This window comes from Silurus aristotelis (assembly GCF_946808225.1).
Source record: "Silurus aristotelis genome assembly, chromosome: 16".
Lineage (NCBI taxonomy): Eukaryota > Metazoa > Chordata > Actinopteri > Siluriformes > Siluridae > Silurus > Silurus aristotelis.
In genome coordinates, this window is record NC_139589.1 from 3,046,772 (window position 1) to 3,059,842 (window position 13,071).

Consider the following 13,071-nt stretch of genomic DNA (forward strand, 5'->3'; position numbering starts at 1 on the left):
TTTGCCTTAACTTTTCTCAAAAACTCTACAGCAAAATGACCAAGATTAATATAATGATAAGCAGGGTCACTCTGAAGAAGGAAACAATTGAAAGAATGAATCTACATAGGAAAATCTTGTGAATCTTAAACTGATTGTTTTTGTTTCTCAAAAATTGTACAGTAAAACGACTTGAAAACGAATACAGAGATCGTCAGGGTCACGCCGAGCAAAGACCAATCGAACGAATTAGCAAACATATAAAGCAGGAGTCTTTAAATGAAAATCCTTGAGGTCCAGTAAACGAACCTCCTCGCCAACTGAGGTCAGGACATTTATATACCTAAAAACATGAATTGATGGTGTTTGCCAGGCTAAAGAAATTAGTGTAGACAACATCTTTATTGGACACATTATAAATTAATACAGTGGAACCCGGTTATGTCGAGGGGACGCCATCGGGGGTTATTTAATGGCGTTTTGAATGTTAATTCTGACACTTTTGGCTTGCCATACTACAGCAGGGGTCACCGACCTTTCTGACACTGAGAGCTACTTCTTGGGTACCGATTAATGTAAAGGGCTACCAGTTTGATACACACTTCTGTGTGTGAAGTGCGTGAGTGTGTGTGTGTGTGTGTGTGTCTGTGTGGTGTGTGTGTGTGTGTCTGTGTGACATTTATCTGTCAAACTCAATTGCACAGGGGGCAAAAACTCACTTTAGGTCACGGGCCGAACAGGATAAACATTTATTGAACACACTAAAACAATGTTTTTTTTTAACATAAATATGAATAAATGCAGACAGGAATATCATTCCAGAATAAATCAACTTAAACTTGAAATAAATAGCTCTCCATAAAAATATCTCCTGTCAAAATTATACAAGTTAGAAATATGAACATGCTGCAAAAAAAAAAACCCTGAACAAAACAATAAAAATTGTGCTTTTAGTAAACGTTAAATTAACAACAAATCAAAACAATCAGATTTCTTTGCTCTTATGCCATTTTATAAAAAATTATCTTAAACTTTAAACAACTTAAAATATTTTGCTCTCCATAAAAATATCTCCAGCCAAACACCAGACGTCTCACAGCTTCATCATGCAGCTCTTCAGAAACTCTCCCTCAGTAAATAACCGGCTGATGTGCCTCTGATTTCTCCTCTGCTTTCACACCAGCTTCACTTTGTGATTTTGCTCTGGTGAGAAACATCTGCTGAAATGTCAGATTCTTCTTTAACTCTTCTCCTTTCTGTATCTTCTGCTCTGCATTCAGGTTTTTCATCTTCTCCTGATGTTTTGTATCGTAGTTCAGTCTTAGATTCAATTCCTTAATTACAGCCACATTCGCTCCACAAATAAGACACACGTGTTTACCGGCAGTGTCAGTAAACATCTACTCAGAATCCCATCGGTTTTAAAACGCTCTGTTTTCAGAATCAACTTTTCTCTTCGCCACTGTGAGGCGCTGTTTCACAATAACTGTACAATAGGGTTAAATACATCAACAGAAGCTCGACTTGATTGACGGTGGAATGTTCTCAGGTAGTCTAGCGTTCGGTAAGGCAACTGAAGCGCTGCATTATGGGATCTGTAGTTTTGTGTTATCAGCGCTTCATATCGCCGGAACATTAATAACATTAATAATAAATCTTTAAAAAATCATCTCGCGGGCCAGATGTAATTGTACATCGGCCCAGATGTGGCCCGCGGGCCTTGAGTTTGACACCACGAGAGAAAAAAAATAAATACATGATCAAGAATAAAAAAAAAAAAAAGGTTGATAGTAATAATTTCTGCACGGGGGTCTACTGTGTGAAGGGGGCGTGGGGGTGAACTCCTGGAGTTCCCAAAGAGACAGTCTAGAAGCCTGGGTGAAATCCATGCAGTTTATAGTCAATGACAAAAAACAAACCAAAACAAAATAAGTCCGCGATCCAAAAACACGGGACATTTTTAACACGCTTAACGTGACTTAAAGCGAGAAGTGTACAACATAAGAAGAGCAAAATCCAATCTAAGAGGCAAAAAAAATAAATAAACTAGGTTTCCACAGAGAACTCGAGAGCTGAAAACTGGGATTAACGAGACGATAACAACATCATATCGAGCAGAGCAATGATTAGGGCTAATTAGGAACTCTGGGCCCATCTTGTGGTGGAAAACCGGAACCACAAGGACCGGAAATCCCCTGAATCTTTCAAAAAATCTTTCAGAAAAAATTCTGAATCTCGGAAATCCCCTAAATCTTCTTATTCTATGAAAAGTCAATTTTGTAAGAAAATATTTATTTTATACAGAGTATTCATGATTTACTGGTTTGGAGAGTCGTATAACCAGAGGGAGTCCTACAGACTGCTGTGACGCAACAGTGGAATATGCAAATGAGCTCATGATAGATCCTATATTGTGCTCCTGCAAACCAGAAATCTCATCAGTTTAGTCTCAACTACCGACACAAGCAGCAGCAAAAAAACAGGAGCAGCAGCAATAATAGAGCTAAGCCTCAAATATACATTTTGTTCTACTGTTGTACATTGTAGTATTGGTAAGTAGATTTGCATATATATAAGCAAGGCTGTCAGTCGATTCCAATATTTAATCTTGAATATTCACATTAACTCGTGATTAATTGCAACTTAATCACACATTTTCATCTGTTCTTAATGTACCTCAAATTAATACTTTAAAATTTAACATTTGCATTATTTTACATTAAACGTTTTAATACTCTATTTAACATGGACATGGATAACTATGGGTGCTTTATGCAAATGTTTGTTTATTATTAGTGAAACCCTATTCAACATAGACCATTAATGACAAAATATTCTTGTAATTATGGATAAGAAATTTATAATAAATTGCGTATATCATCAGGACACCAAACGGAACTTTTGCGAGATATGTTTCCATACGGACAGTTTTAATTACCGCAATATGGCGGATAATATGGTGGATTTTGGTGCTTGATTTGAGACTTGGGGCATCAGTAAGACTTTGAGATTGAAAAAGTTGATTAAATATCCCAGTAAAGAAAGGATGTTGTGAATATATGTGTGTTTCGTTCAAGGTTTTAATTTTGGCTCTTATATTTATTATAATTATTTTTTTTTAAATAAAAAAGTCAAACAGAAATGTGTGCTTTATTAATTGCACATTAATACTATTTGTGACGTTAAAATTAATTAGCACTAGCACGTTAATTTTGAAAGGCCTAATATATATATATGTGTATATATGACAGCCCTATTTTTTATATATATATATATATATATATATATATATATATATATATATATATATATATATATATGTATATGTATATATATATATATATATATATGTGTATATGTATATATATATATATATATATGTATATGTATATATATATATATATATATATATATATGTGTATATGTATATATATATATATGTATATGTATATATATATATATATATGTATATATATATATATATATGTTGTTTTATAATATTTGTTATTCTGATATGTCTCAGACTTTATTTTTATTTGTCTATTTATTTATTCAATATCCAATTTATTGTTTAATTTTCATGCAGTATTGAGAAATGTAGGATCCTTTAGACCATTATGTTTTATCCTTTGTGTTTTTGCTCTTCTCCACATCTGAGAGTTTAATTAATTATATTTTTTAGGTAAAATGGATTTAAACCTGTCAACACTGTATGTGGGTGATCTGCACCCCAATGTAACAGAATCCATGCTGGTGCAGAAATTCAGTCCTCTGGGCCAAATTCACTCTGTCCGCGTCTGCAGGTGCTGGAAAACCCATGTTTCACTTGGCTATGCATATGTCAACTTTTACCAGCAACCTGATGGTAACGTGATACACTATTTCCGGACTTTATATACTTCATAGCCTACTTAATGCTTCATATTTAACTCATATATTATTATACTATATTATAGAATATTATTATTACATTGTGGAGGTTATTTATTTTCTTATGAGAAATGCTTTAATTAAAGGTGGGATTCACTTATTAGCTACCAAATCCTTTTTTTTTTATTTTTTATCATATTTCATACCAGTCTGTACCAATGGTGGCAATAATTCTAAATATGATTTTACATAGTCTTTTTTTTAATTTTTTTACTAAATTCAATGACCTGTATGAATTTTGTTCCCTCAGCTGAGCGTGCATTGGCGAAACTCAATTATGCTATCCTTATGGGGAAGCCCATGAGAGTCATGTGGTGTCAGAAAGATTCCACAGTGAGGAGGAGTGGTGTTGGAAACTTGTTCATTAAGAACTTGGATTTGGAAACGACTAACAGCACGGACCTTTTTGAACTCTTTTCATTCTTCGGGAAAGTCCTGTCATGCAAGGTTCGAACTGTTTGGCATGATTAGTGTGTTTTTTAGTGTTTTAGATTCCTGTGATATAAATTGTGTGTACTAACATTACATGTGTCTCTTCTGAAGTTTTTCACTTACAAGAAAGGGCCAAAAGGGTACGGCTATGTCCAATTCGAGTCTCAAGAGGCAGCGGATTTGGCAAAAGAGGAACTTGATGGCAAACTTCTTAACGGCCGTAAAATGTAAGCTATTGATAGAAAGTGTGGGTTTGGTCATATTGAGGTATTTCAGTCAATATCAGTTGGTGTTATTGGTGGTGTGGGCAAAAAGATGTACAGCAGTGTTTAAACGCAGTGTCTGTGTTGTGTTACAGCTCTGTTGAACATTTTAAATCTTGTGAGGAACGTGAATCTGAGGCACCCAGGACTTCAGCAAAAAGCCGCCGCACCCAGGACTTCAGCAAAAAGCAGGTAAACACACACACACACACACACACACACACACACACACACACACGCATGCATGCATGCATGCATGCATGCATACATACATACATACATACATAACATACACAGGATTTGCCTTTTCTGCTCCAGAGAGAGGGCCTGGACCTCTACGTGAAGAACCTGAATGAGAATATAAATGACAAGTACCTACAAAGGAAGTTCTCCAAATTTGGAACCGTCACTGGAGCAAAGGTCACTAATTATCTTTACACTTTCCTCCTTCCACAATGACCTGTGTATGTTTCCTCTTGCTGTCTGCTGATTGTGTTCTAGAGTCTTCTCACTGTCTCCTACAGGTCATGATGCAGAATGGCCGCTCCAGGGGGTACGGCTTTGTGCGATTTTTATCTGCTGAGGACGCTATGAAGGCTAAGGAGGAGATAAATGGCACTGTGTGGGGCGAAATGAAAGTCTTTGTGGATGTTGCTTATTGGTGCAAAGATCACCAGGATGCCCCTGTCCATAGTGATGTGAAGAGGACGGGGAGGGTACAGGTGAAGATCATTCAGAACCCGAGCTGCACACATGAAAATGATTTGATATTAAAGTTAAATATTGCAGGTAAAAGGGTCTCTGGCTGCAGAAGGTTTGAAAACCCCCTCTAGCTAGTTACCTCAAAAGCCTCCTGCTAGCAGTAATTATGTTCTGAGTGGAACAAAATGAAATGAAGTGTGTTAACCGCTGTGTGTATCTGTGTGGTATAGACTCGGAATATGGCTCGAAGAAAGCCACAAGATTCAGCCGTCGAAGAGGAACCAGTCCCACTTCTAGATCCAGCTGTTGCAGAGGAACCAGCTTCACCTCAAGATCCAACTGTTGAAGATGAACCAGCCCCACCTCTAGATCCAGCTGTTGAAGAGGAACCGGCACCACCTCAAGACCCAACTGTTGAAGAGGAACCAGCCTCACCTCAAGACGGCTATGTCCAATTTGAGTCTCAAGAAGCAGCGAATTTGGCAAAGGTGGAGCTTGACTGCAAAGTTCTTAACGACCGTACAATGTAAGCTATAGATAGAAAGTGTGGGTTTGGTCAAATTTCAGTCAATATCAGGTGGTAGTATTGGTGGTATGGGCATAAAGATGCACAGCAGTGTCTAAACGCAGTGTCTCTGTTGTGTTACAGCTCCGTTGAACACTTTAAATCTTGTGAGCAACGTAAAGCTGTGACGAATAACTACACCCAGGGCTTCAGCGACAAGCAGGTAAAAACACACACATACACACACACACACACATACAAAACACACACAGAATTCTGACTTTGCCTTTTCTGCTCCAGAGAGAGGGCCTGGACCTCTACGTGAAGAACCTGGATGAGCATATAAATCACAAGTACCTACAAAGGAAGTTCTCCAAATTTGGAACCGTCACTGGAGCAAAGGTCACTAATTTTTACACTTTCCTCCTTCCACAATGACCTGTATATGTTTCCTCTTGCTGTCTGCTGAGTGTGTTCTAGAGTCTTCTCACTGTCTCCTACAGGTCATAGTGCAGGATGGCCGCTCCAGGGGGTACGGCTTTGTGCGATTTTTATCTGCTGAGGACGCTATGAAGGCTAAGGAGGAGATAAATGGCACTGTGTGGGGCAAAAAAAAAGTCTTTGTGGATGTTGCTGATTGGTGCAAAGATCACCAGGATGCCCCTGTCCATAGTGATGTGAAGAGGACGGGGAGGGTGCAGGTGAAGATCATTCAGACCCCGAGCTGCACACATGAAAATGATTTGATATTAAAGTTAAATATTGCAGGTAAAACGGTCTCTGGCTGCAGAAGGTTTGAAAACCCCCTCTAGCTAGTTACCTCAAAAGCCTCCTGCTAGCAGTAATTATGTTCTGAGTGGAACAAAATGAAATGAAGTGTGTTAAATGCTGTGTGTATCTGTGTGGTATAGATTTGGAATATGGCTCTAAGAAAGCCACAAGATCCAGCCTTCGAAGAGGAACCAGTCCCACTTCTAGATCCAACTGTTGAAGTGGAACCAGCACTAGCTCTAGATCCAGCTGTTGAAGAGGAAATGGCTCCACCCCAATATCCAAATGCTGAACAGAAATTAGTTCTAACTCAAGATCAAGATTCAGCTGAAGGGCGTTTATTATTTGTGAGTAAAGTTGAGATGGACTAGGACACAACACACACACACACACACACACACACACACACACACACACACACACACACACACATACAAAACACACACAGAATTCTGACTTTGCCTTTTCTGCTCCAGAGAGAGGGCCTGGACCTCTATGTGAAGAACCTGGATGAGCATATAAATCACAACCACCTACAAAGGAAGTTCTCCAAATTTGGACCTGTCATTGGAACAAAGGTCACTAATTATCTTTACACTTTTCTCCTACCACAATGACCTGTGTATGTTTCCTCTTGCTGTCTGCTGAGTGTGTTCTAGAGTCTTCTCACTGTCTCCTACAGGTCATAGTGCAGGATGGCCGCTCCAGGGGGTACGGCTTTGTGCGATTTTCATCTGCTGACGACGCTATGAAGGCTAAGGAGGAGATAAATGGCACTGTGTGGGGCGAAAAGAAAGTCTTTGTGGATGTTGCTTATTGGTGCAAAGATCAACAGGATGCCCCTGTCCATAGTGATGTGAAGAGGACGGGGAGGGTACAGGTGAAGATCATTCAGAACCCGAGCTGCACACATGAAAATGATTTGATATTAAAGTTAAATATTGCAGGTAAAAGGGTCTCTGGCTGCAGAAGGTTTGAAAACCCCCTCTAGCTAGTTACCTCAAAAGCCTCCTGCTAGCAGTAATTATGTTCTGAGTGGAACAAAATAAAATGAAGTGTGTTAACCGCTGTGTGTATCTGTGTGGTATAGACTCGGAATATGGCTCGAAGAATGAAGGTTCAGCCGAGTAAAAAAGTTGTCACAGAAAAGCCACAAGATCCAGCCTTTGAAGAGGAACCAGTCCCACCTCTAGATCCAGCTGTTGAAGAGGAGCCAGCATCACCTCTAGATCCAGCTGCTGAAGAGGAACCAGCCTCATCTCAAGATGGCTATGTCCAATTTGAGTCTCAAGAAGCAGCGAATTTGGCAAAGGTGGAGCTTGACGGCAAAGTTCTTAATGACCGTACAATGTAAGCTATAGATAGAAAGTGTGGGTTTGGTCAAATTTCTCAAATTTCAGTCAATATCAGGTGGTAGTATTGGTGGTATGGGCATAAAGATGTACAGCAGTGTCTAAACGCAGTGTCTCTGTTGTGTTACAGCTCCGTTGAACACTTTAAATCTCGTGAGCAACATAAAGCTGTGACGAATAACTCCACCCAGGGCTTCAGCGACAAGCAGGTAAACAAACACACACACACACAAAACACACACAAAACACACACAGAATTCTGACTTTGCCTTTTCTGCTCCAGAGAGAGGGCCTGGACCTCTACGTGAAGAACCTGGATGAGCATATAAATCACAAGTACCTACAAAGGAAGTTCTCAAAATTTGGAACCGTCACTGGAGCAAAGGTCACTAATCTTTACACTTTCCTCCTTCCACAATGACCTGTGTATGTTTCCTCTTGCTGTCTGTTGAGTGTGTTCTAGAGTCTTCTCACTGTCTCCTACAGGTCATGATGCAGGATGGCCGCTCCAGGGGGTACGGCTTTGTGCGATTTTTATCTGCTGAGGACGCTATGAAGGCTAAGGAGGAGATAAATGGCACTTTGTGGGGCAAAAAGAAAGTCTTTGTGGATGTTGCTAATTGGCGCAAAGATCACCAGAATGCCCCTGTCCATAGTGATGTGAAGAGGACGGGGAGGGTGCAGGTGAGGATCATTCAGAACCCGAGCTGCACTAATGAAAATGATTTGATATTGAAGTTAAATATTGCAGGTAAAACAATCTCTGGCTGCAGAAGGTTTGAAAACCCCCTCTAGCTAGTTACCTCAAAAGCCTCCTGCTAGCAGTAATTATGTTCTGAGTGGAACACAATGAAATGAAGTGTGTTAACCGCTGTGTGTATCTGTGTGGTATAGATTTCTAATATGGCTCCAAGAAAGCCACAAGATCCAGCCGTCGAAGAGGAACCAGTCCCACTTCTAGATCCAGCTGTTGCAGAGGAACCAACTTCACCTCAAGATCCAACTGTTGAAGAGGAACCAGCACTAGCTCTAGATCCAGCTGTTGAAGAGGAACCAGCCCCACCTCTTGATCCAGCTGTTGAAGAGGAACCATCTCTAGATCCAGCTGTTAAAGAGGAACCAGCCCCACCTCAAGATCCAACTGTTGAAGAGGAACCAGCACCAGCTCCAGTTACAGCTGTTAAAGAGAAACCAGCACCAGCTCTAGATCCAGCTGTCGAAGAGGAACCAGCCCCACCTCAAGACCCAACTGTTAAAGAGGAACCAGCCTCACCTCAAGACCCAACTGTTGAAGAGGAAATGGCTCTACCCCAAGATCCAAATGCCGAACAGAAATCAGTTCTACCTCAAGATCAAGATTCAGCTAAAGGGCGTTCATTATTTGTGAGTGAAGTTGAGATGGACTAGGACACAACACACACACACACACACACACAATTATTAATATATTCATGTTTGTAGTAACGAGTGTATATTTAAATAATTCCAAATGTTTAGTTTTTGATGAACTGTCGATATTAAAATGACAATTTCGCTTTGGCCATGTGGAAACAAAACTCCACCTCCCGATTCCTAATTTACATTTATTTATAATCACACAGATTTCTCCTCTATTTACTCTTTATATGTGTGTGTTTGTGTGCAGATGGATCAAATGGAAATGCTCCTAGAGAAGCAGTAATCAAGCCAGTGAGTATCTGTCCTAAAAACTGGATTTTGTGCTAATAATTGTTAATGTAATACACAATATTATCTTCACACACACACACACACACACACACACGGTGTGTAAACTAAAACCCCTCTGCATTTCTCTTTCAGGAAACTCTAAAGATGCTCCCTGGCACAGAAAATTAGAGGCAGAACTAAAACTTAATGAATAAAATAAACCCTTCACACAACATTTTACTTTAAAGTGATTATTGACACGAACATTTGCGCCCAACTTTCTTATACACACAGTTCTATAGTTACATTTTTTGCAATGTAAAGTATCTCAAGAACATTCTTCAGAAGAGATGACTGCGGATGGAGCCACTAAGAAACCATAAAGATGATCATTTTTGAGTCAGTGTACCGCCAGCAGCTTCGACTTCATGATAAAACTATAAAGAATTTCCTGGTTGCACAATTTTGGATTATGGAGTACACAGTTATAGACAGTTTTAGTATTTATAATCGCACTATGCGGTGTCTAGATGAGGATGGATTACCTTCTGAGTCAGTTTCTTTTAAACATTTCTTACTCAAATCATCTCAGGAAGTTTTTAAACTCACCTAATCTGGCTAAATGTATGAATTTAAACATGTATTTGTAATCAGAATTGAGAGGAAGATGTAGCTCATTATGATTAGGTCATGAATTCAAATCCAAGCACCATTTAGCTGCCACTGCTGGGCTCCTGAACAAGGCCCTCAAATCCCAACTGCTCAGATGTATAAAAGTCACTGTGGATAAGTACGTCTGCCAAATGACAAATGAATTGAACTGAGCCTGTAGTGATCGCTTTGCTTGTGCCCCATATTCAGAGTTCATAAAAAAACACTTGCTCAATTTGTCCATCAGATGGTGCAGCGTGTTCACTGTGAGAGACAGAATGGATTAGAAGTCACAGAAAGATAAAAATTCATACAGCACACACACTCTTCATCTATCTAAAAATGTAAATGTAAAAATGTAAAAAGTTTAAAAAAGTATTCACTTTTGATTGTAATTGATTTTGGGGACCAGATCATAAAAATAAAATCTGCTGGAAGTTGATGTCACAGCAGAGTCTGAGACAGAGGAGTCACATCACATCCCTAAACCAATTGATCATCTATTTTCAGTTTCATGATAATAATCTGCGAGTCATGAGTGGTGAATATCAACATTTTTATTTTAAAACATCCAACCTGCGCAAACACGGCTAGGTAAGCTGTTAGCTAGCTCAGTGAACTAGACTAGCTAGTCAGATCCTTCAGTGTGTCTAGAAATGTTCAGGAACTTCTAATAGACCAGGATAGGAAAAGATAAGCAAATAAGCAAGCAAGCTCTTGAGTTTATTACACATTAGAAGTTTAGATTTTAAAATGAAGAAATCACATTGATATTTGTTATCAAACTCGTGTTCGTGTTACTCCAGCCTACAGGAAAATATACACTATATTGCTAAAGGTTTGCAGACACCAGGGCAAAAGTATGGTATGTCCTTTTAAAGCATTGCTTTCCACATCCAGTAATCCTATAATTTTTTCCAATCTTCTGGGAAGACGTTCTACTAGATTTTACATAGATTTGGCACAAGGGTGTTAGTGAAGGTAAGGTGAGGAGGCCTGGAGTGCAGTCAGCATTCTTATTTATCTCAAAGTTGTTATGAGATCAGAGCTCAATAGCAGGCCACTCAAGATCTTTCCAAACCATGTAAATATTATCTTTATGGAGCTAGTTTTATGCACAGAGGCATTGCCATACAGAAACAGGTTTTGGTTTCCAAGTTCAAGTGAACGCAAACGTTTATTATATCGCATCCAAAGACATCGTATACAATTGTGTACCTCCAGTTTTGTGGTAACAGTTTGGAAAACAACCAAATATAGCAGGAAAGGTTGGGTGTCCACAAACTTTTGGCAATATAGTGTATAAGAGGAATCGTTTCTAGATAACTAGTTCCACTATTTGGACAAAAATATTGGGACTCCTGACTTTCCCAGCCATATCTGGATCTTTCAAAAACTGAACCGCAATGTTGGAAGCACACATTTGTATAGGACGTCTCTGGATGCTGTAGCATTCAATAATCCCTTCACTTGAACTAGGAGACCCGAACCTGTTCCAGCATGACAATGCCCCTGTGCACAAAGCCAGCTCCATGAAGATATTCTTTACATTAATTGGACTGGAAGATCTCCTGCTATAAAGATCTCACCTCAAACCAATAGAACACCTTTGGGATGAATGTAAAGGCTGACTGCACCCCAGGCCTTCTCACCTCACCCAACATCAGTACCTGACTTTACTAAAACCCTTGTGGCTGAATGAGCACAAATTTCCACAAAAAATCTTGTTTAACATCTTTCCAGAAGAGTGGAGGTTCTTATAACAGCAAATGGAGATCACATGTGAAATGTGGATGTTCAGAAAGGACATACAAATCTTAGACTCAGGTGTCTACAAACGTTTGTCCATAAAATGTATTTCTCTAGATGCATATAATATGAGTTAGCAAGCTAACTAACAAATCTAGCAAGTCAAAAAATAACACCAATGTGGTATAGTTAACTAGTCAGCTACAGTTTATTGTTGATAATGGAAGTAAGGTAGCTCACTTGATTGGGTAATATTATTGTTTATACCTCGTTTTGTAGAACATTTTTAAGTTAGTTATCTTTAAAAAAAAATAGCTCATGTTTTTCCACACAACCTGAATGAGTTTGAATGAAATGCAGAATAAAAAAAAATTTTTAAATCACAACTGCAAATCCATTTTATGTAAGTGATGTTATTTGTATATGTGTGTCTCGACTGTCTTTTACTGTCTTTTATTGTATTTATTTTTTCTACCCAGCTTATGATAACCCCCAAGTCTTTCATGCACATGATGAGCAAAGGTTACCTCTGATTGCTCCACATCTGAAATACAAACGCTTTGCATGTTATCTCTTTTAGCTCACCTCAGTGATACTATGCATTGTCTCAGTTATTTATTAGAAAGTCGAAAAATGCACTCGAATAAAGGTTCATGTGTGAGTGACGGGGGTTTTGACGGGGGTTCATGTGTGAGTGACGGTTCCGTTGTACTGAAAAGAGAGAAAAAAACAACAGGTTCAGCACGTTACGGATCGATCAGGGTTGCTCAAGACGTATTGGGTGAAAAAAATTGCACTCAAATAGTTTGGCCAAAGGTTGAATGTGATATGCAATGCTGAAATCTTAGAACTGGATGCACTCATGGGATTGTGGCAGTAAAAAAAAGAGACACATGCACAATCAATACAATTCCTGTCTGTTCCAGATGGGAAATGTTTTTAGTGTTTATTGAATACCTCAGGAGTCAGGATGTGGCCCTCAGGGTCACTTTGATGCCACCCTCATGCTGCTTTAGCACTCGCCCGAACAATTAGATTTAGAGAGAGAGGATTTTTTTTTTCTTTTGTA

General features: G+C 39.0%; 1 protein-coding gene across 1 annotated transcript; it reads left to right on the forward strand.

The window, feature by feature from the left end:
• The first annotated feature begins 2,435 nt into the window (after positions 1-2,435).
• Positions 2,436-10,066, forward strand: LOC310738524 (uncharacterized protein). Its single transcript, XM_083563564.1, has 18 exons — positions 2,436-2,531; positions 3,662-3,844; positions 4,160-4,356; positions 4,453-4,568; positions 4,700-4,796; positions 4,923-5,024; positions 5,129-5,326; positions 5,537-5,832; positions 5,956-6,034; positions 6,112-6,213; positions 6,315-6,512; positions 7,673-7,932; positions 8,065-8,143; positions 8,218-8,319; positions 8,421-8,618; positions 8,829-9,317; positions 9,580-9,623; positions 9,756-10,066. Exons 2-17 carry the CDS (start codon positions 3,667-3,669, stop codon positions 9,613-9,615), a joined length of 2,727 nt encoding a protein of 908 aa, XP_083419690.1. The 5' UTR covers positions 2,436-2,531; positions 3,662-3,666; the 3' UTR covers positions 9,616-9,623; positions 9,756-10,066.
• The last annotated feature ends 3,005 nt before the right edge of the window (positions 10,067-13,071 follow it).

Bases quoted from the DNA above. Each gene is read 5' to 3' on its own strand.
- LOC310738524 (XM_083563564.1), top strand. From the start codon at position 3,667: ATGGATTTAAACCTGTCAACACTGTATGTGGGTGATCTGCACCCCAAT. The intron at 6,513-7,672 runs GTGAAGATCATT...TGTGTGGTATAG, and splicing joins AGAGGACGGGGAGGGTGCAG to ACTCGGAATATGGCTCGAAG. The intron at 8,320-8,420 runs GTCACTAATCTT...TGTCTCCTACAG, and splicing joins GAACCGTCACTGGAGCAAAG to GTCATGATGCAGGATGGCCG.